Here is a 24,958-nt window from a genome sequence, read left to right as displayed (position 1 = left end):
GGTACATGCTTTATACGTGGATATTCTTTTCATGTTGGAATATCAAAAAGAAATAAATTCTTTTAAATTATAAGGTGGTTAAGTTTGGCTGTTTTATTTATTTGTTTTAAAATGTTCAGCACCTATATTATACTTGCTTTTTCTTTATGAAAACAGGTATCGCCAACCTTAGTCATAATCTCATTGTCGTTCAGAATCAGCACTGTTGATTCAGTTCTCACATTTCTTTTTATGTTTTTGGTTACATAATATACGTATGTCTGGAGGTTCCCTGGGTGTGGTTGTAGGAAATGGCAGAGCACGTTGATGGCAAAAGAGTATGGATCTGGAATTCCTAGGTATGAGCAGAAATGGGCTGTGAATCTGGCGGAAACATAGTCTGGCCTGTGCAGCAGCCTGCCTCCCCATGCTGTGCTGCCTAATGGACAACCATTCCAACGAATGTGTGCTTTCTATTTTAGAGAGCAATTTGGTATACTACTAACTACATTTATGCTATTATTTCTTTCTAAGCAAATGGGCTAGAGGCCTATTTTGTCGTTGTTTTTTTCTAAGCTCGTTTTCTTTTCTTTTTATAAAGGAAAGGGTTGAGAGACACTGGCCTGCATAGGTCCTTCCATGATTTCGGCCCTGGCCAAACCAATAATTGACTTTTATAATTTTGTATTTTACTTCACCTTGTGTAATCCTGCACTCCATCACATGGAAAGTTTTCCTCTTTATAGTCTCTAAGCACTGAAGTTGCTTTTTGCCTTAAAATTGGATAATCAGTTCCCTGTGATGTAGTAGCCAATTTGTATGATACTGCATTAACAATGTTCTGGGGAATCTTGATCAAATTACATGTAACTCTCCTATTCAGTTTATTGTTGAATAGTTCTTTTAAGACACATTACTAGCTACAGCTTTTTATACCAGTATTGCAACAAAAATTAGTTAGTTACAACTTGTGTTTCCCTTTAAAGTTGATTTCCCACCCCAAGAATCAAGGTCTCTATGATTGCTCTTTAGCAAAACAATAACCTGTTTTGGATCAGCATTTTACTGAAGGAAGAGCCTGGTTTGCTGCTGTTGCTATAATTTCTTAATATTGAGCTAATGTTACAGTTAAATATTAACTGGAGAACCTTAGAGATGGAAATTTGAGTATGAATATGGAATGTTGTGAATCAATATGTAGTGTAAATAATTGTAACCTTAAATGATGAGCTTTTACCCTTATGTGTACATTTTTGTTGTCCCCTAGCTTTTTTCTGAATATTTAAAAAAAATCAAATGTATTTTTTAAAAAATGCCTATACACATGCCCCAAAGATTGCCCTGCCCATTGGATAAATAGTTCAAAGTCCAGCTCTCGTACTAAGATAGTGTATATATATCCTTGCAGTTCTTAATCAATATCTTGTTCAGCTTAGCATTATCACTATATAAACCATCAAGTACTTAATACTCTTTGTTCCGCTTCTGAAGTGTAGAGCATGGAAAACAGAATGGTCATTATACTGAGCCACTGGCAATAAGAGATGGGAGAAACAATCATGTTTTTTTGTAGAAGTTTAAACAGTTTCTCTACTTCTTTTTGTTTGTAATTACTGCAATATGGCATAGCTCCAGATACAAATTTGTTAGTATTTCCTAAACCTTTTTCGGGTAAAATGTCCCTGCGCCACTGGAGCCACAGTTTTAAATTGCATGGAATTAAATATGGTGCTTCGTACAAAGTACTTTCCTGAAAGCTTTTGCTGCAGAGAGTGCAAATATAGTTGCTTTAACACAGGGTTCAGCAAACTTTTTTGGGAGGGGGCCGGTTCATTGTCCCCCAGTCCTTTTGGTGGGCCGGACTGAGTGCTCAGGGCGGAGGGGGCTTCTCTCTCTCCCCCTCTCTCCCCCAGCCCTCCCCTCCCTCTGCCTACTTTCTCTGCTGCTCTGCCTGCGGTTGGGAGCCAGCACCGGCGCCAACGCCTCTCCTTTCCGTGCCAGCTTTTCCTGGGTGGGTGGCGAGGCTTCCTATTAAAGCCCAGGCCCCTTCCTCCGCAGGGCAGGGAGAAGCCAGCAAGAGGAAAGGAGGAGGCGCTGTTGCGGGGTGTGTGAGGGAGGGAGGGGGGAAATCGTGAAAAAAATGGTGATCACGTCGATCCAAGTGGCAACTGCAGAACCGTCCACAGGCTGGATCCAAAGGGCAATTGGGCCTGATCCGGTCCGCGGACCTTAGTTTGCTGACCCCTGCTTTAACAGGTAATAATACCATGGCATCTCTCGACGATCCCCCTTTAAGCACAGAATGTAAGCCGGGCAATGGGACAGGAAGCCACACCACCTGAATACTGCCTGTGGAAACTTTGCAGAACTAAGACAGGAGATTTATCAATGACTCGTTTTCAACTATTCAAACCAGGGCTTGCAACTCTTTCCCCATTTTCCTGTGGTTTGGACAGCAATGGTAGGAACTCCAGTACTGTTCAACCTCTAGTGAATATTAGTGTAGACAGGCAGGAACGGACCCACTCTTGGTGTATACTAAGCATGTGTATTGTGTATGCACGCTCTCTTTCTGCCAAGAGAGGAAAGTTAGAATTTGCAAAAACCATAGTATGCTGCTATACTGATCTAATGGAGAAGCACAGCATCCTGCTTTGGCTGTCCCAGTATGGGTGCTTTCTCTGTCTATCAAAAGAAAACAGCACAGCTACACCACACTTTCTCCTACTGATGCACTCTAGCTGCTGTTAGACACAAAATGACGGGACATTTCAGTCAATGTATTTATTGATTGTATTTACTTTGTGTGTGTGTCCCCCCCCCTTTCCTTTTGGCTTAGGTTGCCTTGGAGACACACAATTTTGTTTTAGATTTCGACAGTCTTCTAGCAGAAAGCTTTCATGGCATTGTCTACTGGACCAGTTTGACAGAGACCTACCCATTTACTTGAAGGTTGGGAAAGTAGCTTATCTTCACTTGGCCAAACATTATACTGTAGTGCTTTTCTGTAACTGGCAAGCAAGTATTGCGCTGATACTTCATAATGAAATTGTGAGGTCCATTCTGAAACCCGTTCTTCAAGAGGCACCTCTCAGCACATATTAACTATTAAAGCATATTTAATCTTCTGCAAATACTTCCATCCTTTGGAAATTTGTTTTCAGTGTTCCTATGTACAGTGTTTTCAAATGTTCTGTTTTGGGGAAACCCTTACTTTGTCAGTTTGTCTGCCAAATAATTTCTGATTATTGTAGAGGAGTATCTATGGTAAACATTCAGTTGGAACCTGTGATCCTCCAGACTTTGCTGGACTCCCATTATCTCTGAGTATTGGTTATGCTGGCTGGGGCTGAAGGGCCACAGGTTTCATATACATGCCCTAGAATACATTCGGCACACCCCTATGGTTGCAAAATTCAGAGGATTCCAGGAGCACCAAGTTGTAAACCATTACTGTTTACTATTCGTAACCTATTTAAGCCTTTAAGAGAATTTAAATCTCAGTAGTTTGAATGATTATTATATTTATTTGAAAGTTTATTTTATTTTAAATATATGGTAGGTAGAATCACAGCCCAAGTAGATGTAGTAGATTTTAAATATATGGATGAAGTAGATTTTAAATATATGGTAGTTAGAATCACAGCCCAAGTTAGATGGAGGCATTTTTTATTTCATAGCTTCTAAGTTACAACAATGGATTTTCTTACCTTTCATATTCAGATGAGTTGAAGACTCTTAAGTATTTTTACAGTGCCATATGTAGCATTAAGCAAAATGAAATATGAAAACTGATTCTCTTGTGGGGAGATGGAGGCTTATTCTCATTTTATTTTTGTACATAATTGACTCATCCCTAAAGTTGAACTATTGCTCAGAAAGTGTAAAGTATTATGGAATGGATTTGTTTTTTAAAAACAGTAAAGGTTTTGTTTTCTTTACAGAAGGATCCTGCATATTATTATGGTTATGTATATTTCAGACAAGTACAAGACAAAACCTTAAAAAGAGGCTACTTCCAGAAGGTAATCTAGTTTTGTAAAGAAATAAGTTCTGTTGAAATCATATAATGTGTTTAAGAATGAGAGGTGAATGCCCTTAGTCTTGGCTGTTAATTTTCAGACTAAAATCAGCATGCAAAGTAATATATCCAATGTAAAATCTTAGAGATAAGTAAAGGAATCATTGGATTACAATTTATGTAGTTGATTCGCTGGATTTACTGTTGACAATCTGGTTTATTTCCATATTTCCTTTTTGGCCCGCCCACCCCCAGTGCAGTGAACAACATATTTTATCTCTCCTTTTTAGATCTAGTTATTCACAATTTTCCAAATGCATGTTAGTAGAAAAACCTTGAGCCCCCAGGGGGAAACACGGGGCAGGGGGATATTGCAACTTGACATGGGAGACGGTGCGCCCCGGGTGCCATGTCTGGGGGATTGATAAGAATACCCCCCGCAGGGTGCTCGCCCCGCCACCCTGGGCATGGCAGCATGAGCAGCCATCACGCAGCCGCATGTGGAGGATCCTCTGTTCATGGCTGCAACCGCAAGCAGAGGATCCTGCCACCATCCGTACAGTTTTTGAGTGGCGGCAAACTGCTACATACAACGTATGTGCGGTGTCGCACACATGTGCTGTACATTGCGACACCGCACATGGGCTGTACGTAGCAGTTTGCTGCCAGCATCGCCTGAGCACCGTACGGACAGTGGTGGGATCCCTCCGTCGCCGCTACAGCCGCAAGAGGAGGATCCCTCTGCCACTGCTGCAGCCGCGAGCAGAGGATCCCACCAACGCCTGTACGGCGCTCAGGCAGCGCTGGCAGCAAACTGCTACGCACGTCGTACATAGCAACGCATGCGTCGTACGTAGCAACGCATGCATCGTACGTAGCAGCACAACGCATGCGCAGCCAGCGGTTTGCCCCTCCCCAGGTGTCGGTTAGCCTTTGTTTGCCCCTGAAGGGGGATTGGTAAACAGGGAGAGATTATCACCCATCCCTGCTGATTCTTTGCTCAAAATCACAGTGTTCCCAGTTTGCCCCATGGACTTTCTCTGTCTTTAAGACATTGTCACATAATAGGTGCATCGTGTAGGTTAGGAGCAATGTTACTGCTTGTAGCAGAATAAAAAACAACAGCTAACTATAGGCATTATAAATATAAGTATTTAGTGAGGAACTGATGCTTAATTTATAACTCTAAATACCAGTACTGGCTTGAGGAAAGTTTAATTTCAGATTATTTTCTTTCTCCTGTACTAGTCCTTGGTTCTGATCAGCAAGCTGCCTTATAGCCACATTTTTCACACTGTGCTTGGAAAAATTGCACCTGAATATTTTGAAAAAAACGAACCTTTCTTGGAAGCAGGTTGGTAATACTGTTGCAAATTACAGTTAACTGCACATTTGTGCCGTTGTGGGGTCCTTTTAAAGTTACAGTGCACTATGAATATATGACATTCAGATTGGGGGGGGGGGATGCAGCTGAGAAGATCAGTAGGTTGGAAGGTATTTATACATGTGTGGGTTGCCAGTTTGCCCGCTGAGAAGCCATATGGCATAACAGAAGCTGTAGCCTTGGTCAGGGTGGGTTGTTGGTAGGTCTCATAAACCACAAATCTTAAGAGATATTTGTTAAGGGAGGGTTTGTTGTTGTTTTTACATGCAAATCCTATTGCTTTATTATTATTTTTCAGCTTGTAGCGATATTGACCGATGGCCACCACCAGTCCCAGGAAAAACCTTACATTTGCCTATTATGGGCATTGTAATGAAGGTAATGCTGAGCCTCTTCCCTTCTTGTTTGCTGTATGAATTCATTCTGTGGCTTTGTAACAATGCAATGAACATTTTTCAAAACCGTAGTCCCTGTATGTTTGCGTTGATTTTATGCTTGTGAGGTTCACATAATGGGTAGGAGCAGAGGGTGTATTTGAATAGAAGGGATATGTATGAAAATTCTGGTATTCTAGAACTTGAATTTCCCCCATCATATTTAGACTTGTCAGCATGTGTTTTTTTATTCTCCTGAAGCTGGATTATTTCAGTGGGAGTAATTTAAACATGTAATTTACACTGACCTATTGAAATCCATATTACTGAAGAGTATTTATTTAGATCAGGCCCGTAGCTGCACTCATGAAATGGACATTTTGTTAGTATTTACTTAATTTACTTCTGTGTGTTTTTTTTAAATTAACTTCTCTGTTATTGCTCTTAAGTAATTAATAGTGGCTTCAGTATGTCTCCCTGTTTGTCCTTTGGATTATTTCTTTGAAGATTTCAGATGTACACAGGGCTAGTACCTATAGGTTGGGATGTTGAGATTGACAAAGGTATAGCTCTTGGTCATTTCAACCATTTAAAAACACCACCACCACAATGGTTTTTAGGGAAGAATATTTTAGTTTGTTTGTTACAATGCTACACATTTTTGTGTTTTTATATTGTAAACCACCCTGTGATCCTCAGATGAAGGGTCATATCAAAATTTAATAAATAACATTCATAATAAAAATTTGTACCAATATAATTCTAGCTAAGTATTGCTTTCAGAAGTGGCTGATGCCTCTATTAACTTGTCAATTTAGCATATTAGGTTATTTGTATTATTCTTAATAATAAATGAAGCATATAATATCTGTTTCCTAAGGTGCGGATTCCTACTTGCCACGACAATCCTGGAACAACCCAAGTATTACAGTCCACACAGCAGGTAGTGTGAATGGTTCACCTGCCACTTAAATACTCCATCAAAACAAGGGGCTGACTTTCAAATGTCATTTCCAGACCTTAAGTATAAGGGAATGTGTGTTCTGTAAATGAGGACTAGCTGTAGAGTTGCAAGTACAAAACTGTAGCGTAGGAATTGGAAAGTGGAAATCTGCACAAACATTTTTTGCAGACATAGATTAGATTCCATAAGCTTTTCTGTCTGTTAAAGCTGAAGCATAGTACAGCTTGCCTCCAAGCCCTGTGTCTTACTTTAATCCTTAATACCTTAAGAAGTTATTTGAAGCCCCTTTAAAACATAAAATTCATATATTAACATATCATCCCTCCAGCACAGGCTTGGTCTGTAGACCTTGGTCTGTGGCCAGTGGCTAATTGAGGCCCTCTAAGCGTCCCTATCTGGCTCTTATGACTCTTCCCATACTCCTCCCTGGCCCTGTTGGTTTTTCCCCCCTTGCTCAAAAGTTTCATTGAATTCTGAGAAGGCCTTTGGCATGCCTGGATGGGAGATAAGAGAGATATGTGCAGGAAGTAGCCTACTTTAGAAAAGTAAGGTGTGCTTTTCTACCGTAGCTGTAATGATTTAGAATGAGGGGTGAGTACCGTATTTTTCTCTCCATAAGACACACCTAGTTTTTAGAGGAGGAAAACAAGAAAAAAAAATTCTGAAGGAAACAGTGGGTGTATGATTTTTGTGGTTCATGCTATGGCCACAGACATGTGATTTGACGGTGAGTTTGGGGTAGCCCAATGCAAAAATCCTGAGGATCCATGTGGATCCGTGCTTTGTAACCACGTTTTTGCGCCATTGTGACCCCACGCAACAGTGGGTGCGTGATTTCTTTGGTGCAGGCTGTAGCCATGGACATGCTATGTGATCTGATGGTGAATTTGGGGTGACCCAATGTAAAAATACTGAGGATCCATGGGCTTTTACCTCCCCCCTCTTAGGCAGCCTCCTGTATTGCATCCCTTATCTCTCTCCCGATCCCACCCATCAGCTGCTTCCTGTCAACACTCCCTTCCCTCTTGTTTGCCTTAGTGTCTTTTCCTTAGCTGGAGCAGTTTTTTGTTCCTCCTTTTCTTCTAATTTCTCTCCTCATTGATTTAGTCTTCCTGTCTCCTCTCCTTACAAGTTTGCTGTCTTTACCTCCCCCCTCCCAGGCAGCCTCCTTTATTGCTAGCGTCCCTTATCTTGCTTGCGATCGCTCGCGATCAGTGGTTTTGTTTCAACACCCACTTCCCTCTTTCAAAAAAAAAAAAAAAAAAAAAGCATGCTCTGCTTTTTGCCCCTGGGCAATTCGGCTCCAGGGACCACGCATTCGCTCCATAAGACGCACAGACATTTTCCCTTACTTTTTAGGAAGAAAAAAGTGTGTCTTAGGGAGCGAAAAATACGGTAGTTGAGGTAACCATGTTTGCTGACAATACCAAATTGTTCAGGGTAGTTAAACCAAAAAGGGATTGTGGAGAGCTCTAGAAGGATCTCTCCAAACTGTGTGGGTGGGCCATAAAATGGCAAATGAAATACAGTGTAAGCAAGTATAAAGTGATATACACTGGATTTTAAAAATGTTAATTGCATATACAGTGGTACCTCGGGTTAAGTACTTAATTCGTTCCGGAGGTCCGTTCTTAACCTGAAACTATTCTTAACCTGAAGCACCACTTTAGCTAATGGGGCCTCCTGCTGCCACCGCGCCGCTGGAGCACGATTTCTGTTCTCATCCTGAAGCAAAGTTTTTAACCTGAAGCACTATTTTTGGGTTAGCGGAGTCTGTAACCTGAAGCGTATGTAACCTGAAGCGTATGTAACCTGAAGCGTATGTAACCCAAGGTACCACTGTATATATGTTCATGGGATTGGAACTGGTGGCGAATGACCAGTAACAAAACCTTGGGGTTATAAGTAGATAGCCCATTGAAAATGTTGGCCCAGTGAGCAGCAGTTGTGAAACACTGTTCAGGGTATCAATTGAAGTATTCACTGAGAAAAAAGTAACTCTGAGAATGTTAGTCACTGCAGGCAACAGGCAGAGAAGTCCAACCCCCTTTACTCCAGATTGGGAGGATGGAATGAGTGGAGGTATCTTTCTGCCCAGCTCTGCTGGCTAGGCCTCCTGCAGGGAAGTACCAGTGGGAGCCAGCCAAAGCCCCCAAATGGAGTGGGTCTGGGCCAATCTACCTGCCATCGTGCTCCAGGCTGGCACAATGTTCTTACTGCCTGCCCCATGCCTTTCTCCCAAGCTGCCATGAATGGTAGACTGTGGATGTAGCAGGGTCCCTGATGCTCCATAAAGCCCTGCTGGCTGGGAGCGGGTGGGTAGGTGAGAGAAGCTTAAGACAGCAGCCATAAGAGAGCAGGGCCAATCAAGACATTTGCGATATACTTAGTAAGAGAGTTCATCATCATTTTAAAAGTAGCACAGTACACCCGGCCTTTTATCGCATGATCTGCTGCTAATTTGACCAAAAGCTTTTTGTTTTGCTTTTAGGCAGACACACAGGTCTCCATTGCGTTGCCTACTGTCCATGAAGTTGATCTCTTCAGGTAAAAACTGAAAGGCATATTGGCTTAATCTTTCTGAAGCCCTGAAGCTGTCGTACCTCATCAAAGAGAGTTTCAAACACTGAGGGTTTTAATCACTGCCTAGCAAATGAATATTGAGCATAAGTGAGGCGTTGTTGGTAATCTAGAGCATACAAAAGGAGGGATTGTTTATAAACGTTGTGGCAATTAATTTAACTGTATTATTAATATGCCTACAAATATGTATACACTTACCTGGGAGTAAGTCTCATTTAATCCGGTGGGGCTTATTTCTGAGGAGACATGTTATGTTGGTGTTCTCGAGTCTCTCTGTTGAGTGCATTGAGAACACAGATTTTCATTACTCCTTTAATATAAGCTCTGCCATTTCTCAGGGATACAGTTTGCAAGAGTGTAAAGGGAGAAAGTACTCATATTCTTCTTGCCGCTGGGCCACGCTCCTGCAGCCCTGTCCAAATATCTTAGCATCTTTATGCTATCTTTATAGCAGGTGCAACACAGTGTAATAATTATGTATTTGGCCACCACATAACTTGGCCAAAGCTGGACAGCTGTAGTTGTATGGCCTCTGGCTGTAGATCTACCCACACTTTATATCTGCGGCTTTCCTGTCCCTCCCTTTTTACACCCTTCAACAGCCAGGCATATCTAAGACTCTCAAGATGGTTGTGAGCCAAGGTCACATTTTCAGTTGCATGTTTCTCCCCGCCTCTCTTTTTTGCTTTTCTTTTTCTTTGCTCCCGCTCTCTCTGCTATAACTAGAGAGAAAATGGAAAGAAAAAAAAAGACTATTCTTGTAAATCTGTTTCAGATGTTTCTTGCCAGTGTTCTTTCACATCCAGATGCTATGGGAGCTCGTGTTGTTAGGGGAACCGCTTGTTGTCATGGCACCATCACCATCGGAGTCTTCAGAAACCGTTTTGGCACTTGTAAGGTAAACATATGGAGGAGTCAAAAAAGCTGCATGACTGTGATCTCACCATGAGTCACAGAATGTGAAGGCTCTAGCAGAATCCTAGGAATGGCTTGGTTTTCATTAAAAACGACAACACCCCTGCGAAACTGAAGAAAAGTTTTGAAAAGCATGCAAAACCTTAATACTTTTAGGGGGGAGTTATTGCTGATAGTCTGAGAAGAGTCTTCGCAGGGCTTCCAGCCTCACCCTCTGCCTTTTTAGTGACCCAGAATGGTTCTTGTTTTCCAAGGCACTTAAAAGAAAACCACAAATTGTGCAAACCCCAAACCTTCAGGAAACACCTGCTAGCCTACTTGCACAAGCTGATGTAATTTGCATTATCTTTTAAGCATGGAATGTGGATTAAATAATAATAATTACAGTGAATTTTTCTGAGAAGTTAGTATTATCAAATGCTACAAAATAATGAGTGATATCCAACATTGTGTGATTGGAAGTGCTGGACTTTCCTCCATGTGTGCCCCCAAAATTACTCTTGAGCATCCCCCAAACCTCCAGACCAGATTTATGGGGCATTGGGGGTGTCTACATGGGGAAGGAGAGGAAGGAAGTACTGTTGTGCGAGCAGAAATCTGTTCTCCCTGTGGATAGACACAATTGGATATCAGAAGGACATGGATTGTGTTTCACCACCAGTATTGGATCGAACTGACCCCATGTCCCGAGACTTAAGCCTCTCTGAAACCAATAGGACAGATTACCATAACTTCAATTGGTGGAGACTTGGAGTTAATCCCCTAAAGCTTTCGTTGATGTCTTTTTAATTTTAAACAAATACCTTTAAAGTACAGTGGTACCTCTGGTTACGCATGCTTCTTGTTACACATGCTTCGGGTTATGAACTCCGCTAACCCGGAAGTAGCTGCTCCTGGTTGCGAACTTTGCCCCAGGATGCGAGCAGAAATCGCGCACCAGAGGGAGGCCCCATTAGCGAAAGAACGCCTCAGGTTAAGAACGGTTTCGGGTTAAGAACAGACCTCCGGAATGAATTAAGTTCGTAACCAGAGGTACCACTGTATTCTTGAAAATAAGTGAGGTGTTCAAAGCAGCTTACAAACACTTCAAAAATAGAATTAAATTAATAGCAAATGGGACTAAGGACAAAATGTTTTAGTGTAGAGAGTTCCTGTTCAGGGTTTCAGCAAACCAGCTGTGCTTTTTTCTTTGACACTCCATTCATCCCTCCCCCAGCACTCATTTAGTCTGCTGATACTTCTAACTAGTATGCTGTTTTGGTCACATAAGGATCCACATTTGGAAAATATGTTCTCTATTAGGATATGGGTAACAGTTCAGTAGCATGTATTTTGAAAGACAGTAGTAAAATAGCAACAATGTAGCAAAATTTATCTGTAAGAACCCAAGACAGTTTCTTTTTTTCATCTAATGGACAATGTCGACACCAAGCTGACATCCCTGGGTAGGGGATGTTCCAAAATCATGGAAAAGACCCTGTCTCCAATTGATAATTTATTGAGTAAATTTATAATAATCTCTCTCTTTTCACTCACACACTTTTCTTCTGTGTGTTTGTTTCACAGCTGTATCTCACCTCTGAAGTACTATAGTGATTTTAGGCCTTATTTTACAATACATGACAGTGAATTCAAAGAATATACCACTCGTACTCAGACCCCGTAAGTAAAATGGATTATACAGTTTTGATATTTAGACTCATCATTTAATCATAACTCTTGACTTTAAAGGATCCGTGTGGACTAGGGACCTCAGCCTAGGAAGCTTTAACAAAAGCCCTGCCCTTCAGTTTTGTAACATCGCAGGCCACAGTCAACTGTTTTAATGGAGTCTCGTGTGGAGTCTGGAAAATAGAAAGCAGCTGATGTTTTGATATATTCCAGTATATAGAGTTTCAACTTGTACTAATAAAAATTCTGATTACAGGACTGTCAAGACGTCCTCCTAGTCAGAATAAACATTTCTTAAATCCAGTAAGATCCTATATGGCAATAATAGGAAAAATAACACCTAAGAGTGAGAATGCAAGGGACTCTAGAAATAAAATTCTGGGAAAGCAGGTTGCCCCTTAACACAATATTGTCAAGAAAGTAATGGCCTCCCATAAAAACAGATTCAAGTATGTTTTGTCTTTCTTTTTTAAAAGAAGCATTGTAATTTTACATTATGTCATATTTTCTTGTAGAATATTGTGGACCTGAAGGGTTTTTTTCCCCTTTAGCAGCTTTGTTGATTACTGTTAATAATTGTCAAATGATTCTATATATTTAAAATAAATAAATTTGCACCAATGAAAGGCGCTTTCCTCTTCATGGAAAGGCTATTGTAGATCCAAGCCTTAGTCTTCAGTTCATCACAAGGCTACTATTGGTGTTTTCTACAACAGACTATCCAGACTGCTTCTCTGGAATGTGGTTACTTTAAATCTATGCAGAGGTTATTGATCTTATTGATAATCTTCCATATTTCAGGCCTTCTGTCATATTGGGAGTGACGAATCCATTTTTTGCTAAAACACTGCAACACTGGCCACACATCATCCGAATAGGAGATATTAAACTGTCAGGTAATTTTTTTAATTGACTGAAGATTTCTTCTGCAGTGTAAAGAGTATTACAAGTTACTGTCTTTCCTCCTTTAGCTTAGTTAAATGTGAACAAAATATGAAATAATAGGGGCATTATTGTTAAGAAGTAGAGAGGTGGTTTCGATTTAATGAAAATCTACAGGCTGCCTTTGCCTCTTCAGTTGACTCAAGCCACTTTATAGATTAGACTTTGCAAAAACTGAACTGGAATAGGTATAAGTAGTGATAGGAAAAAATATGCAAAGTAATATCTTTCATAACATATTTCCAACTTCTTTGAAGTGTGATGAAGAGTACATTTAAACCAACAAAACTCTGCATCAAGCTGAATAAATATATTTTCATCTATGAAAATATTTTGTAAGCTTGGCTGTTTACAAAATTGTATTAAACTTATGTTTTACATGGTTACACCAAAAGATGTGCAAGAACCTCTTGGCTCTTCAGATCTTAGTATCTGAGTGATTATACTCACAGTGTCTCTTCCTTCATTTTGGCAGGTGAAGTACCAAAGCAGGTGAAAGTGAAAAAGCTAAAGAACTTAAAGACTTTGGATTCTAAGCCTGGTAATGTTCCATCACTATAACCTACTATTTGCAGAATATTGTTATGGGCCAAAACCAGAGGACAATCCCATGGTGGTTGTTTTTCCCTCCATAGGTGTTTATACGTCTTATAAGTCATACTTGAACAGAGATGAAGAAATCATCAAGCAATTACAAAAGGTAATTTCAGACTTGTGGTTGAACTACTATATGAATGCACTCATAGTATAAAGTATGTTAAGTATTAGATACCCTTATCAACAGTGTATTGCTATAGCTTGCAGTTCTCCTCATTTACTGTGATTGCCTTTTTTAGGGAGTACAGCAGAAGCGTCCCGGAGAAGCTCAGAGCATAATCCTTCGTCGTTATTTTTTGGAACTGACCCAGAGCTTCATTATTCCTCTAGTAAGCTGCTATGTCTATGGCACTTCTATACTGAACAACGAACATAACCAAAGCTTTGTAATCTAAACCTTTAAGAAGCTAAAATAAAGTTAATAATTTGAAGAGTAGTCACAGTGGGTTCTGAGAGAGCCAGTGTGGTGTAGTGGTTAAGAGCGGTAGTCTTGTAATCTGGGGAACCGGGTTCGCGTCTCCGCTCCTCCACATGCAGCTGCTGGGTGACCTTGGGCTAGTCACACTTCTCTGAAGTCTCTCAGCCCCACTCACCTCACAGAGTGTGTATTGTGGGGGAGGAAGGGAAAGGAGAATGTTAGCCACTTTGAGACTCCTGAAGGGGAGTGAAAGGCGGGATATCAAATCCAAACTCTTCTTCTGAGGCCAGCTTTTGAATGGCCGTCAGAAAATGCTTAAGAAATGTAATAATATGGATTTGCCAAACGCAGAGATTCAACATCATTATTTTTGCATCTATTTGTTGTTCTAGGAACGATACGTAGCAAGCCTGATGCCTCTGCAAAAGAGCATATCACCTTGGAAGGTGAAAATTCATTGATAACCTAAATATTCATTTTGTGAATAGCTGCCAGCTTCTGTGCTTATAGCTGTGTTTCTCTCATAGAGCCCGCCACAGTTGAAGCCATTCAACCAAGAGGAATTTATGAAAACTCTTGAGAAAGCAGGGCCTCAGCTCACCTCTAGATTAAAAGGAGACTGGATAGGACTCTACAGGTAATGCTGTTTTATACCTTGACTATTGCTAAGATTACAGCCTGAGAGACATCCAGATTTCATGTTAAAAATATATTGGAAGCAGCAAAAAAAACCCAACAACCCTTGCCTCTAATGCTAACCGAACTGCTTTGTAAAATAATGTTATGGTTGTTGCCCCTTTTCTCTTACAGGAATTTATAAATATGTTTAACTTGTTTTTCACATTAATAATAATAATAATAATAATAAATTTTATTTCCCAACTGCTGGGTCAACCCCAAGGTGTTGTTGCTGGTAAATCACCACCATTTCGGAACCCCTGAGCATGTACAGTATGTGAATAAAATTTTTGCAGCGCCGTGCATCATTTTACACTTGTTTACATTGTGTTACATTTGTCATTTTACCACCCAAATCACTCAGTTTGGAGAGGTCCTTTTGGGGAACTCCACTTTCTACATTATTATTGAGTTTATATACCGCCCTATACCTGGAGGTCTCAGGGCGATTCACAGAAAAAATAACAACATATAAATCAGAATAAAAACAACAACCCAATAACACTCCCCCATTCAGAGAACTGTCCATTTAAACTTACTCTTTGCTGCCTACTTCACCAATACCTGATCCATAAGTGAACCGCTCATCTTATTCCATAACTGTTAACCTCACTCAGGAGTCTTTAGTGAGATACCTTGTCAAAAGCTTTTTGAAAGCCGAAGTACGTTATGTCAACCTCTAGCCATATGCTTGGCAGAGCAACTTTGTAACTTTGATTTCGGAGTGTCACCTTGTTCCGCTAGTAGAACTAATTTCCCCTTTGTCTTAAAGGCATTTTTTGAAATCTTACAACTTTGACGGTTGGTTCAGGACTCGGCGGAAAGAAATGACACAGAAGCTGGAGGCATTGCACTTAGAAGCACTATGTAATGAGGTCAGGAAAAACTGCTTTGCTTTAAGCTTTTTCTTCCTTGTCTTCTCTGTAGAAATAAAAAGCATAATTTGTCCTTGAAAACCCAATTTAAATGGTATGGCCAGTGAGGGCATTTCCACACTTTTCATTTGCCCTGTGCCTAGAAAGCATGGGCCCCAAGCAGTTTTCCCCTTGCCCTACTCCTTTCCCAGGGAAAACCTACTATTTAGCTCTAAATTATGAGCAAACAACAAGCTGGAGAAAACCCAAATACCCATTTGCTCCGATGGAGCACTAAGGAGCAGCTTCCCCTGGGGGAAAGTAGTGGAACAAGAGGAAGTGTGGATAAGCCCTGATCCAAAGGGCTATGCATATTCTCCCTTAGGTACATTGGGTCTTTTCAGCTGCTGTCTTCTAACTTGAATTCTTTGTGCCCTCTGACATTCTCTCTCCAAAGGTAAGGGACCCTTGGGAGATCAGCACAGCCCCTGCCTTTGGTACAGGGGCTACCACTCAATAAAGTGGGCATTTAAGACATTTCCTAAAGCTCCAATAATAAAAGTCGTCCGCCCCCCCCGCCCCCCCCCCCCCCCGTGCTGTCATTGTAAAAAATATAACTGAATCTGATTTTTGAACATATTCTTCTGATAGGATTTGCTTTTCTGGAGTCAGAAGCATACTGAAGTGGAAACAGTGGATTTAGTTTTGAAATTAAAGGATAAAGTGGTAGGTAGACAAATTGGTGGGTAAATGTATTCAACGTACTGTTCGTCCATTATCAGTGCTTTGTGTTATGCTTCATTCTTACTAGTCTAGTCAAGTATCATCTACTCCATCAGAGTTTGAATTCACCAATGAGAGGTTTCCATCTCCCCCACAGACTCATTACTTAGCTTGTACTTGTCATACTGGACCTGTCCCCAGACCTGCTGGAATGCTCAATCACCTCATTTTTTGAGTACTGTTATTATTAGGGGGAAGAGTAGTGATTTTAAAGAAGCTTCATTATTTGGCTTCTCTAGGAGAAAGGACAAAGCTACAGAGCAGGATTATCAAGCCTCTCTAAAGGCCCAACGTAATTCTTCATCTTTAATCACAAGGATACTCAGGAGACCTCTAGAGCACATTCTCATTCCTATGGGAAGAGCTAGTCTTACTTGACTTCTGCCTTCCTGGGCAATGGAAATAGCTCATAATTAAGATACTACAACCCCATCTGTCGGAAAACATTTAACGTGACTGTTCTTCCTCTTCTTAGCAGAAGAAAACCTGCACAGCAGCCAAAGTGATCCTAGGGAAAACCAGCACACAGCTATCGTTTTCTGTGCATGCTTTCCACTCCTGACCAGAAAAGGGTGGGAGGTAGCAGGTTGAGCACTGATAAGCCTTCTCTGCTGAGTTTCTTGGCTAGATTGGAAGGATGTGGGTTGCAATAGTCCATATCCTAGGTTCATTCTCTCTCTTATTTAGCACTGTTACTCCCTTTTTATTGCTGGCTTTGTCATATGTCTACTTAAGCCCCCCTTTTTGAGGCAGCTTCCTTGCATTTTCTCCCTGGGCACACTTGTTGCTTTCCAGCAGATCTAAGTAGCCATTCCTTGGGTAGCTTGCATTATAAAGGTACATCACTACTGTACTTCCAACATTTCCCTACCTGCAGCTTTGCTTGAGATTGAAGAAAGTTGCTTGCAGAATATGCTTTCTTGATAGTAAATCCCTCTGGTGGTCGCATGTAGTTACTGAAGAGAACTGCATTTACAAACATTCTTAGAGAATACTTGGTAGTTGTGTTTTCCATTAAATTTTAAATTAAATCTGCTATCACTTCTGTTCAGTGTGAGAGACCACTTCAACCAAAGCTTGATTTTAAATAAGAACATTGGAAGTTTCCTTATGTCAAGTCGGACCATTGGTCTGCCTAGCTCAATACTGTGCACACTGAACAGCTGTGGCAACATTTCAGAGGAATCTTTCCCTAGCCCTACCTGGACATGCCAGGGATTGAACCTGTGACCTTCTGTATGCAAATTCTCCCTTAAAAATTGGAAGAGTGTTGAAAGCTTATCTGTAAACAAAAAGCAAAATCAACAGATGGCAGCCAAGGATATGCCCCAAGAGAAGGTTCCAGCTACAGTGAGCTCAGCTTGCATGAATCCTGAATGTACTGAGGCCCTTTTAGTCTCAATTACACATGAGACACTTTGTATCTCTTTTTGGATGCTTGCACTAATATTTAGCCAATGTGTGTATTTTCCTGATTCTTCTGTCATGCTTGTTTTCATAAATGCTGACTTCTTATGGATTCTTTTAAGATGACCATGGGTTTTTAATTGCAATTTCTATGGTTATAGGCTGATGGAGAAAACTTACCTGTGAAACCAGGCACTGTGGAAAAGTTACAGATGCACATTGATTCAATTATTCTTGCGCTGCCAGAAGATTTACAGGGTATACTCATCAAAACGGGCTCAACGTGACTAACTGGACTTTTCTGCAGCCATACGTACCACATTGCACATTTGAAAGGTGTAAAGGCACTTGCAAAGAACAGTGGACATGCAAAGGATATGGTACTGGAAACAGACCGTGTTAATACTTAAAACATTATTTTAAGCAGCCCCTTAGGTTCAACTTGAATATGGAAGGAACTGATTTTTTGATATTTTTTTTGCATACGTTTAAAATTAAGTGCTCTTACTGAACATCTGCATGCATCTTAAACTTCCACAATGCAGTGCAGACACTGCAGAGCTTCTTAAATGGGTGCTGATCTGCCCAATTGTATTAAACTCAGGGGAAGCAATATTCCTGTTGGTTTCAATGACTATCACACTTAATGGAATAGCTAGTAGCTGTCCAGTGAGTACTTCGTCTTGATATTTTACTTCCTCTTAAGATCTCAAATGCTAGTCTACTAAATATTATAATTCAGTTCAGTTATTATAGAGCTGATGGCCAAACGTGAATTCATTTATTCAATTTATATCCTGCCTTTCCTTCAATGAGCTCAAGGCACGGTATGATTCCCCACCCTTTTACCCTCACAGCAACCTTTTGAAGTAGACTGCGCTGAAAGATAGTGACTGGTTGAGGGTCAGTGAGAGTCATTGCCGAGTGAACATTTGACCCCAGATCTTTCCAGTCCTAGTCCATTACTAACCACTAGTACACCACCCTGGTTCTCCCACTGGTTTAACAATTGGGATCATCCCTGTAGTTTTGAACACTCCTGCATTTTCCTTCTGTTAGGTCCATATATCTTTGCCCCACATTCCTAATTACAATAATTGGAGCCTGCTCTAGTATTTCAACTGGGAAAACTCGGGTTACTGCTTATCATAGTTTGCAGGGTGTTATTGATTTTAAATCAAGGCAGTACAAATCCCAATTTAAATCAGCAAGAAAAAAAGGCTGATTTAAATCATTCTCATGGATAAATCATCTTATTTCCTAAATAATGCAAATCTCACTACTGGGGCCCTACTAATTTATAACTAAATTAGTATTTATACTGTTTCATTCTTGTAACCAGGCCTTTCATCTTTTGCCTCACTACATATATTTTGTGTGCTTTCCTTCTTCAACCTTTTAAAATATTTGCATGTAGATTCTTTCTTGCACTTGGCACCCATGACAGTTTGTGAGGTTATGTTTGGGAGTATAGGAAGCTGAACACTGGACAATTGTCTTCTCTCCAGTGTTGCTCCTTTCTGTTTCGCTATGCTTTTGCCAAGCCCTAGCCTCACAGAATCAAACAAAAGTAGCAATCAAAACTGAAATGCCCATGACTGATACAATAGAAGTAACTTGGCAAAGTGTAGGTGGAATGTAAATATTAATATCTGATAAATTATCCAATTAGTTCTTCATACATAGAAAAGCCTCCTTTAATTCAATGGATCTGGTACTGTATAGGAATATACAGTATTCAGTTTACAGTGTAACTTTTAGAGCCAACATGCTTAAATTGAGGTTATTTAATATTAACCTAGTTGGTATTTTAGACTTCGTATTTACATTTTTAAAACTAAATTTCACATTTGAAAAAAAACAGGTGGGGAATTGAGCTTTTTAAAAAACAAAACTGAAACTAAACATTGCTTTTTTAATCCACTTTGACTGTGTCCCCACCCAGGACTGAAACCCAATTCATTCTTAGTTTTGAGGCAGTGTGATTAGAGGTAACCATAGTCTATGCAGTTCAGATATTACAGCAGCTCAAGCTTATTTTAAACTATGGAAAGGAATATGGAAGCCCAGGGAAGAGGCGCACACAGACTTGTGATTTTCCTCCCTCTCACATCAGCTTTGAGACATCTGAATCAAATGACTTGAGATTACAGTGTGTAATAGTGAATTTACTACCTATCAGGTCACAGATATGTTTCTAGAATATAAAACTAGTGGTGCCCCCCCTTAAAAAAAGAAAACAAAATTAAGTGGGTGCTTCTTGTCTAAAGTCTTAAGCTTGCTATCATGTCTAAATTTTAAATTGTGGCACAAAGATTAAAATGGCAAAGGTTGATTAACAGAAACTTTGCATAATGGCCATTCCAGAAAATACACATTGAATGTGTTGTGGAGTTTGTTGCACATAGACCAGGCTGCTGAACTAAATGCCTCTTATTTCCTCATGCCCAAGCATGAATGGGGAGACGAGAGTGCCTTGAGGACAGCCACAGCCTTCTTTGTATGGTGGTGGTTAGAGAGAGCTACCTCACCGCCCCGGCCCCAAGTTAGGGCTTTATCTTTTCCAGCACCATTATGCATACATGGGGCTGATCATGTGCAAAAGCAGGTTTGTGTGTGTGGATTCCCCTTGGTGGGTTGGGGTGATGATCATTTACACCAAAGTATGTCAGTTAAATAGCAACAGGAATACTAACTTGTATCAAATCAATGTCCGTCCCAATTTTGTTAAATGCATTAGGTGCTTTGCTATCATGTCATAATACTTAATTTTAACTGCCTTCAAAGAATGTGGTTAAGTAAGAAGAGGCTGATTTTAATCTCCTGTTTTTCTAGGGAAGCCTTTTGTGATTCCCTGCTATAACAATAACCAAGTATTCTGCTCACAGGTAAAAGCAACAGACAAGTGTGGACAAGTATGCTAAGTTCAACCTCCATGAGCTGGAGAACAAACTTCTGAAGTTGGGAGCCCTTCTGGGTTTGTGGATGCTTCCTGTGTGATTTTAAATCGGGGGTTCAAAATCTTGAGAGCTTTCACAAGTACAGGAGGCTCCCAGCTTCTGGGTAGTACACATTTAGTGCATTTCTCTCCACTCCACTTACTTTTACAGAGAAATAGAATACCTGAAGAGGGTTAATGTATATACTATAAATAGATGCATAATGAGCCATTTCTCATTGTAATAAATTATTCTTGCTAGATGCATAACTTTTTTTAGAACACAAGAACATAGGAGTTTGATAACTCTTATGAAATAGGACTTGGAGGAACCTTCCAAGAATGTTATACCAATTCTAACATGTACCAGTATATTGTGGTATGTTACCATTAGGAGCAGAAATGCAACAGCTGGGTCAAGATTTAATGATGATCAATACTCCACCACATTCTATTCAGTTATTTCAGGCCCGTTGTAGGGAAAAAAACTGCCTTTGTATGACATTTTGTACCATTGTTTAGAGTCTTTAATTTTAGCTATACACTACCCTGTGTATTTTTAAGGAGATGTATTTTTAATATTCACTTACATGAATTCCAAATCAGAAGTTGAGAATAACATGTATACAAGAGGACTTCGACAATTATGCCACTATTGCATTAATATTTAACTCACTGTTTTGCACAACTAAGTAGCATTTTAAAAATATGGCCATTAAATCTTCATTAACTGAAGCATTGCATAGTATATTGGAACTAGCTACATTAGCTTATTTTCTAAATGTATTTTTTTAAGGCCAATAAATTTCACTTTTACAGAAACTTTGTCCGTGTTTATTCAGTAAACCACATGAAATAAAAACATGTATCCAGTGGAATTCTTACTATGAAGAACATCATTCTTGCTTATAATTCTGCGGCTGAAATCCTATGCATAACTGTGTGGGACTTTTGACACTAGACGTGGGGAAGCAAGCATTGGGTCAAAGTGCATGCTACTTATCAGCAGCAACTGCCTCGAGTCTTGTGCTGCTTCCCCAACTTTGCCTGTCCCTTCTTGCCTTCTTTGTGGACCATACCAGAGACAGCAAGGTTGTGGGTGGTATCCACTTGGTGGTGCTCCATTGGCAGATGGAGGCTGTAATACTTCTGAATACCAGTTGCGGGAAATCACTGAGCAAGGGAGCGCTCCTGTGCTCAAGTACTGTTTGCAGGTTTCCTACAAGCGTATTGTTGGCTGCTGTGAAGACAGGACTACCTAGGACATTGGCCTGATCCAGAAGGCTACTGTTATGTTCTCCCTTCCATTTCCACTCGTGACAGTGTCAGGAGCTGGCATAGGTCAGCAATAAAATAATAAAGCACCTGATGGCGGTGAAGTTAACTCTTTATTCAAAGAAACAAAGCAACTCAGTCCTAGTGGCCACAGCAACCCTTCCCTGTAGGTCTAGACCCAATGAAGCAGTTGCAAGGACTGAAGATCCCCACCTTCCCAAAGCTTTCTAAGGCTCCTTCCCAGGTTCATTCCCCAGCAGCCGACAGCTCCATCACCTTGTCTCTCATGGCTCTGCACTCTTCATTTCTCTGCAAGTTCTAGGAGAGCAGGGGAGAGATGAGCTGGTCACAGCAGGCGGGGGAGACTCCCTGGATTCTTCAGCAGCCTGCCTCACCTGTCTCCTAGCCCCACTCCTCTCCTGCCTCTTGAGTCTGGATGGCTCTCTTCCTGCTCACTAAACCCTGTTACCTCTTCAGCTTCTGACACCTCTCTTAGTCTGCTCCCTCTTCTCTGACCATTCACTGTCATCGCACCACCAATCCACTAGCTCTGAGTCTTCTTCCCTGAGGGTTCCCTTGAGGGCTCTCCAGTTGGCGCCTCCCGCCACTCCTCTGCCTCTAACCAGTCCACGACAGAAAGATGCCTTCCATCAGTAGAGCAACACCAATTGAATCGTTACAGTGAAACACGAGCCCTTAGGCCAAGAGATAATAGTGCCAAATTATGAGACAGCAGGGCTAAATTTATCAGCAAGGGCAAGAAGGCCATTATTGCTAATTTAAGGGTGCATCCAACACATATTGCATTTTATTTCAGCTTTAACCTTTGCAGTCCAGGTACTAATAGTTGACACATTTTACTATTTTTAGGATAGATCCAATGCCATCCTAATGGGCACAATGAAATTCCTCTTTCTCTGCCTTGTGCCTTTTGATGCACCCAGTGAGTCCCCTAACCCTCTGGAGCAGATTTTGGGGCCATACAGAGGGGAGTCCTGTTTTCACAAAAGCAAGATGCCACTATAACACTCCATTGTTATTATTTTAATTAGTTAGGTGCCTATTACTAAAAAGGAAAAAATTCTTGAAATGACTTACAGAGATCCTTGGAACCAATAAATGTGCTGTGCAGTGAAAAAAATATGAGGAAAATCTTCATAATGCACATATTTTTGACTGTGAACTAGCTTTAGCTAAAGAACCTTTAGTAAATGAGCACATGAGTAAAAATGAAAATATAGCAAAAGAACAAAAGAAGCTCTTTTAATGGAGAACAATGGCCATGGTGAGACAGTTGGAATTCTGCTCAGCTCATTTTCAAGAAGGCCTGTACCTCATTAAGAAGGTTCCAACCTTTTGTACAAAAAAAGAAAAGGAAAAGATGTAGACAGTGTGGAAAACGCTTGGTCTGGGTGCCCTGAAAAAGCATGTGACTTGATCAGCAGAGTTCTTGGCACATCAGTGACAAATAGCTCTAGTACAAGGGTCCCTGCAAATCTATAAACCTGTTGTGTTTGATGGGAGTTGTAGCCTGAACCATTGGGAGAACACCCAGTTGGTAAAGGGTGACATCAGAAATACTTATTTTACAATAATGAACAGTTGGTCCTTTCTAAAGTCTTTATGAAACTTAAACTGTATCAAAATTAAGATAAGAAAAGCGTTAAAAAAGTTGAAGGGAACTTTTATGTGGACATACCAGACACTGAAGAGCAATACCTGGAGAGGAATGATAAGTGTGTTTCTGTGCTGTGGTAGCAGCATTCTTGCCTTGAACTCTGCCTCCACCTGTCAACTGCCAGCTGCAAGAATAATAATCAAACAGAACTACCATGAATCTATTTTTGCTGAGGCATCCCAGCCGACCTTTTCCCTTGCTGTAATATCATACCCTATACCGAAACAGTGATCCAAAGCAAACAATTTAAGGACACCTCTGTCTTGCAACACAAGTGACAAGACCTCATCATGTACAGTACTTCATTCTAGTGATTCTGCTACAAACCAGATTAGTCAAAACAAAAAAAATTCCTTCCAGTAGCACCTTAAAGACCAACTAAGTTAGTGCTACTGGAAGGAATTTTTTTTGTTTTGACTATGGCAGACCAACACGGCTACCTATCTGTAACTGAAACCAGATTAGGATTGAGCAGAAACTATTTTTGTAGCTGGAGTTGAGAATTTATTAATATACTCGTTATCAGATATTAAATTCCAAATAACCTGTAATCCAGCACAACTACTGATGGGCAATATTTCATAGCAAACATTTATTAACATTTGAAAAGTCTTGTTGCCCTTCCCACTTTGCTTTCATTACAATAATCATTTATAGACAAATAAATCTGGGGAACAACTACCTGGAGTTGTTTTCATTATGTAGGAATATGTCTCCTTCAAAATTCCAAGGAAATAATTATAAACAGGATCTTGAGTTGAAAGGTGAACAGGCACCACTCTCTCAAATGCAGGCAATCTAAAATCATTATGGTCTTCTCCTTCATGAGAAATAACATGATTAACTACAGAAATATGTAAGGGGGGGGGGGGGGAAAGCATGTCTGTGTCATTAATCCTTCCAGATGAGCAAGAATTACTTTTGAGGGAAGAAGAGATTTGGAGATCCAGGATTTGATTTAATGTGACATTACCATTTCCTTCTAGTATAGTCTGGACAAGTCTCACAAGCGGCTGGTGCAGTGGTAAATCTGCTGTACCACTTCCAGCGACAAGTACAGTCTCATTGGACTCCTCCCTGCACCTAGAAATAGAGCATGTCAGGGAGAAGCAGAAGCGCCTAACACCTAGCTTTTAATATACACGATTCCCACCCCCAAACTCTGAAGTGATATAGTCCAGGACTAGGTTTGCCACCACTGCATTTGCTGCTTTGTGGGAATGAGGTCTATGGCTGCCGGTGGCTCCACAACTACCTTTGCTCTCTAACCATCCACACGAAGGGGCTAGGCCTCAAGCTCAGCACGAGGTGACAATGACTCCCAGCACTCCCTGCTGCAGAAACGGCAGACGGGAAGCCGATATAAGGGGGAAGAAAGGGAGGGGAGACTACTACACTTCCCAGCACTCCCTGCGCCTCTCTCTCACACATACAAACTCTCCTTCCAGAGGGGCAAGCAGCCGAGCCGCTTGAGGACTACGTTTCCCATCGTGCCTC

The 24,958-nt window shown here is 40.7% G+C and overlaps 1 protein-coding gene and 1 long non-coding RNA gene across 3 annotated transcripts in view; one reads left to right on the top strand and one right to left on the bottom strand.

The window, feature by feature from the left end:
* DENND6A (DENN domain containing 6A) overlaps positions 1-21,330 on the top strand; it is a 26,969-nt gene extending 5,639 nt beyond the window's left edge. Inside the window, exons 4-20 of the mRNA XM_028719114.2 lie at positions 2,819-2,931; positions 3,924-4,004; positions 5,249-5,354; positions 5,683-5,762; positions 6,639-6,701; positions 9,214-9,269; positions 10,081-10,203; positions 11,787-11,882; positions 12,693-12,787; positions 13,309-13,374; positions 13,469-13,533; positions 13,670-13,759; positions 14,241-14,294; positions 14,376-14,485; positions 15,299-15,401; positions 16,032-16,106; positions 17,732-21,330. Coding sequence (XP_028574947.1) covers positions 2,819-2,931; positions 3,924-4,004; positions 5,249-5,354; positions 5,683-5,762; positions 6,639-6,701; positions 9,214-9,269; positions 10,081-10,203; positions 11,787-11,882; positions 12,693-12,787; positions 13,309-13,374; positions 13,469-13,533; positions 13,670-13,759; positions 14,241-14,294; positions 14,376-14,485; positions 15,299-15,401; positions 16,032-16,106; positions 17,732-17,857 — 1,502 coding nt within the window. The 3' untranslated portion in view covers positions 17,858-21,330. The remainder of the gene's footprint in view (positions 1-2,818; positions 2,932-3,923; positions 4,005-5,248; positions 5,355-5,682; positions 5,763-6,638; positions 6,702-9,213; positions 9,270-10,080; positions 10,204-11,786; positions 11,883-12,692; positions 12,788-13,308; positions 13,375-13,468; positions 13,534-13,669; positions 13,760-14,240; positions 14,295-14,375; positions 14,486-15,298; positions 15,402-16,031; positions 16,107-17,731) is intronic.
* Positions 21,320-24,890, bottom strand: LOC144327010 (uncharacterized). Of its 2 annotated transcripts, none has more exons than XR_013391983.1 (3): positions 24,717-24,890; positions 23,483-23,585; positions 21,320-22,101 (listed from the first exon to the last, which is right to left on the bottom strand). It is a non-coding gene; the product is annotated as an uncharacterized LOC144327010 (long non-coding RNA). The 2 variants fall into 2 exon arrangements; XR_013391984.1 differs by lacking the exon at positions 21,320-22,101 and adding an exon at positions 23,031-23,136.
* Between the last annotated feature and the right edge of the window lie 68 nt (positions 24,891-24,958).

The sequence above is a fragment of the Podarcis muralis genome, chromosome 2 (assembly GCF_964188315.1).
Source record: "Podarcis muralis chromosome 2, rPodMur119.hap1.1, whole genome shotgun sequence".
NCBI classification, from domain to species: domain Eukaryota; kingdom Metazoa; phylum Chordata; class Lepidosauria; order Squamata; family Lacertidae; genus Podarcis; species Podarcis muralis.
This window is presented reverse-complemented; position numbering and strand designations above follow the sequence as displayed.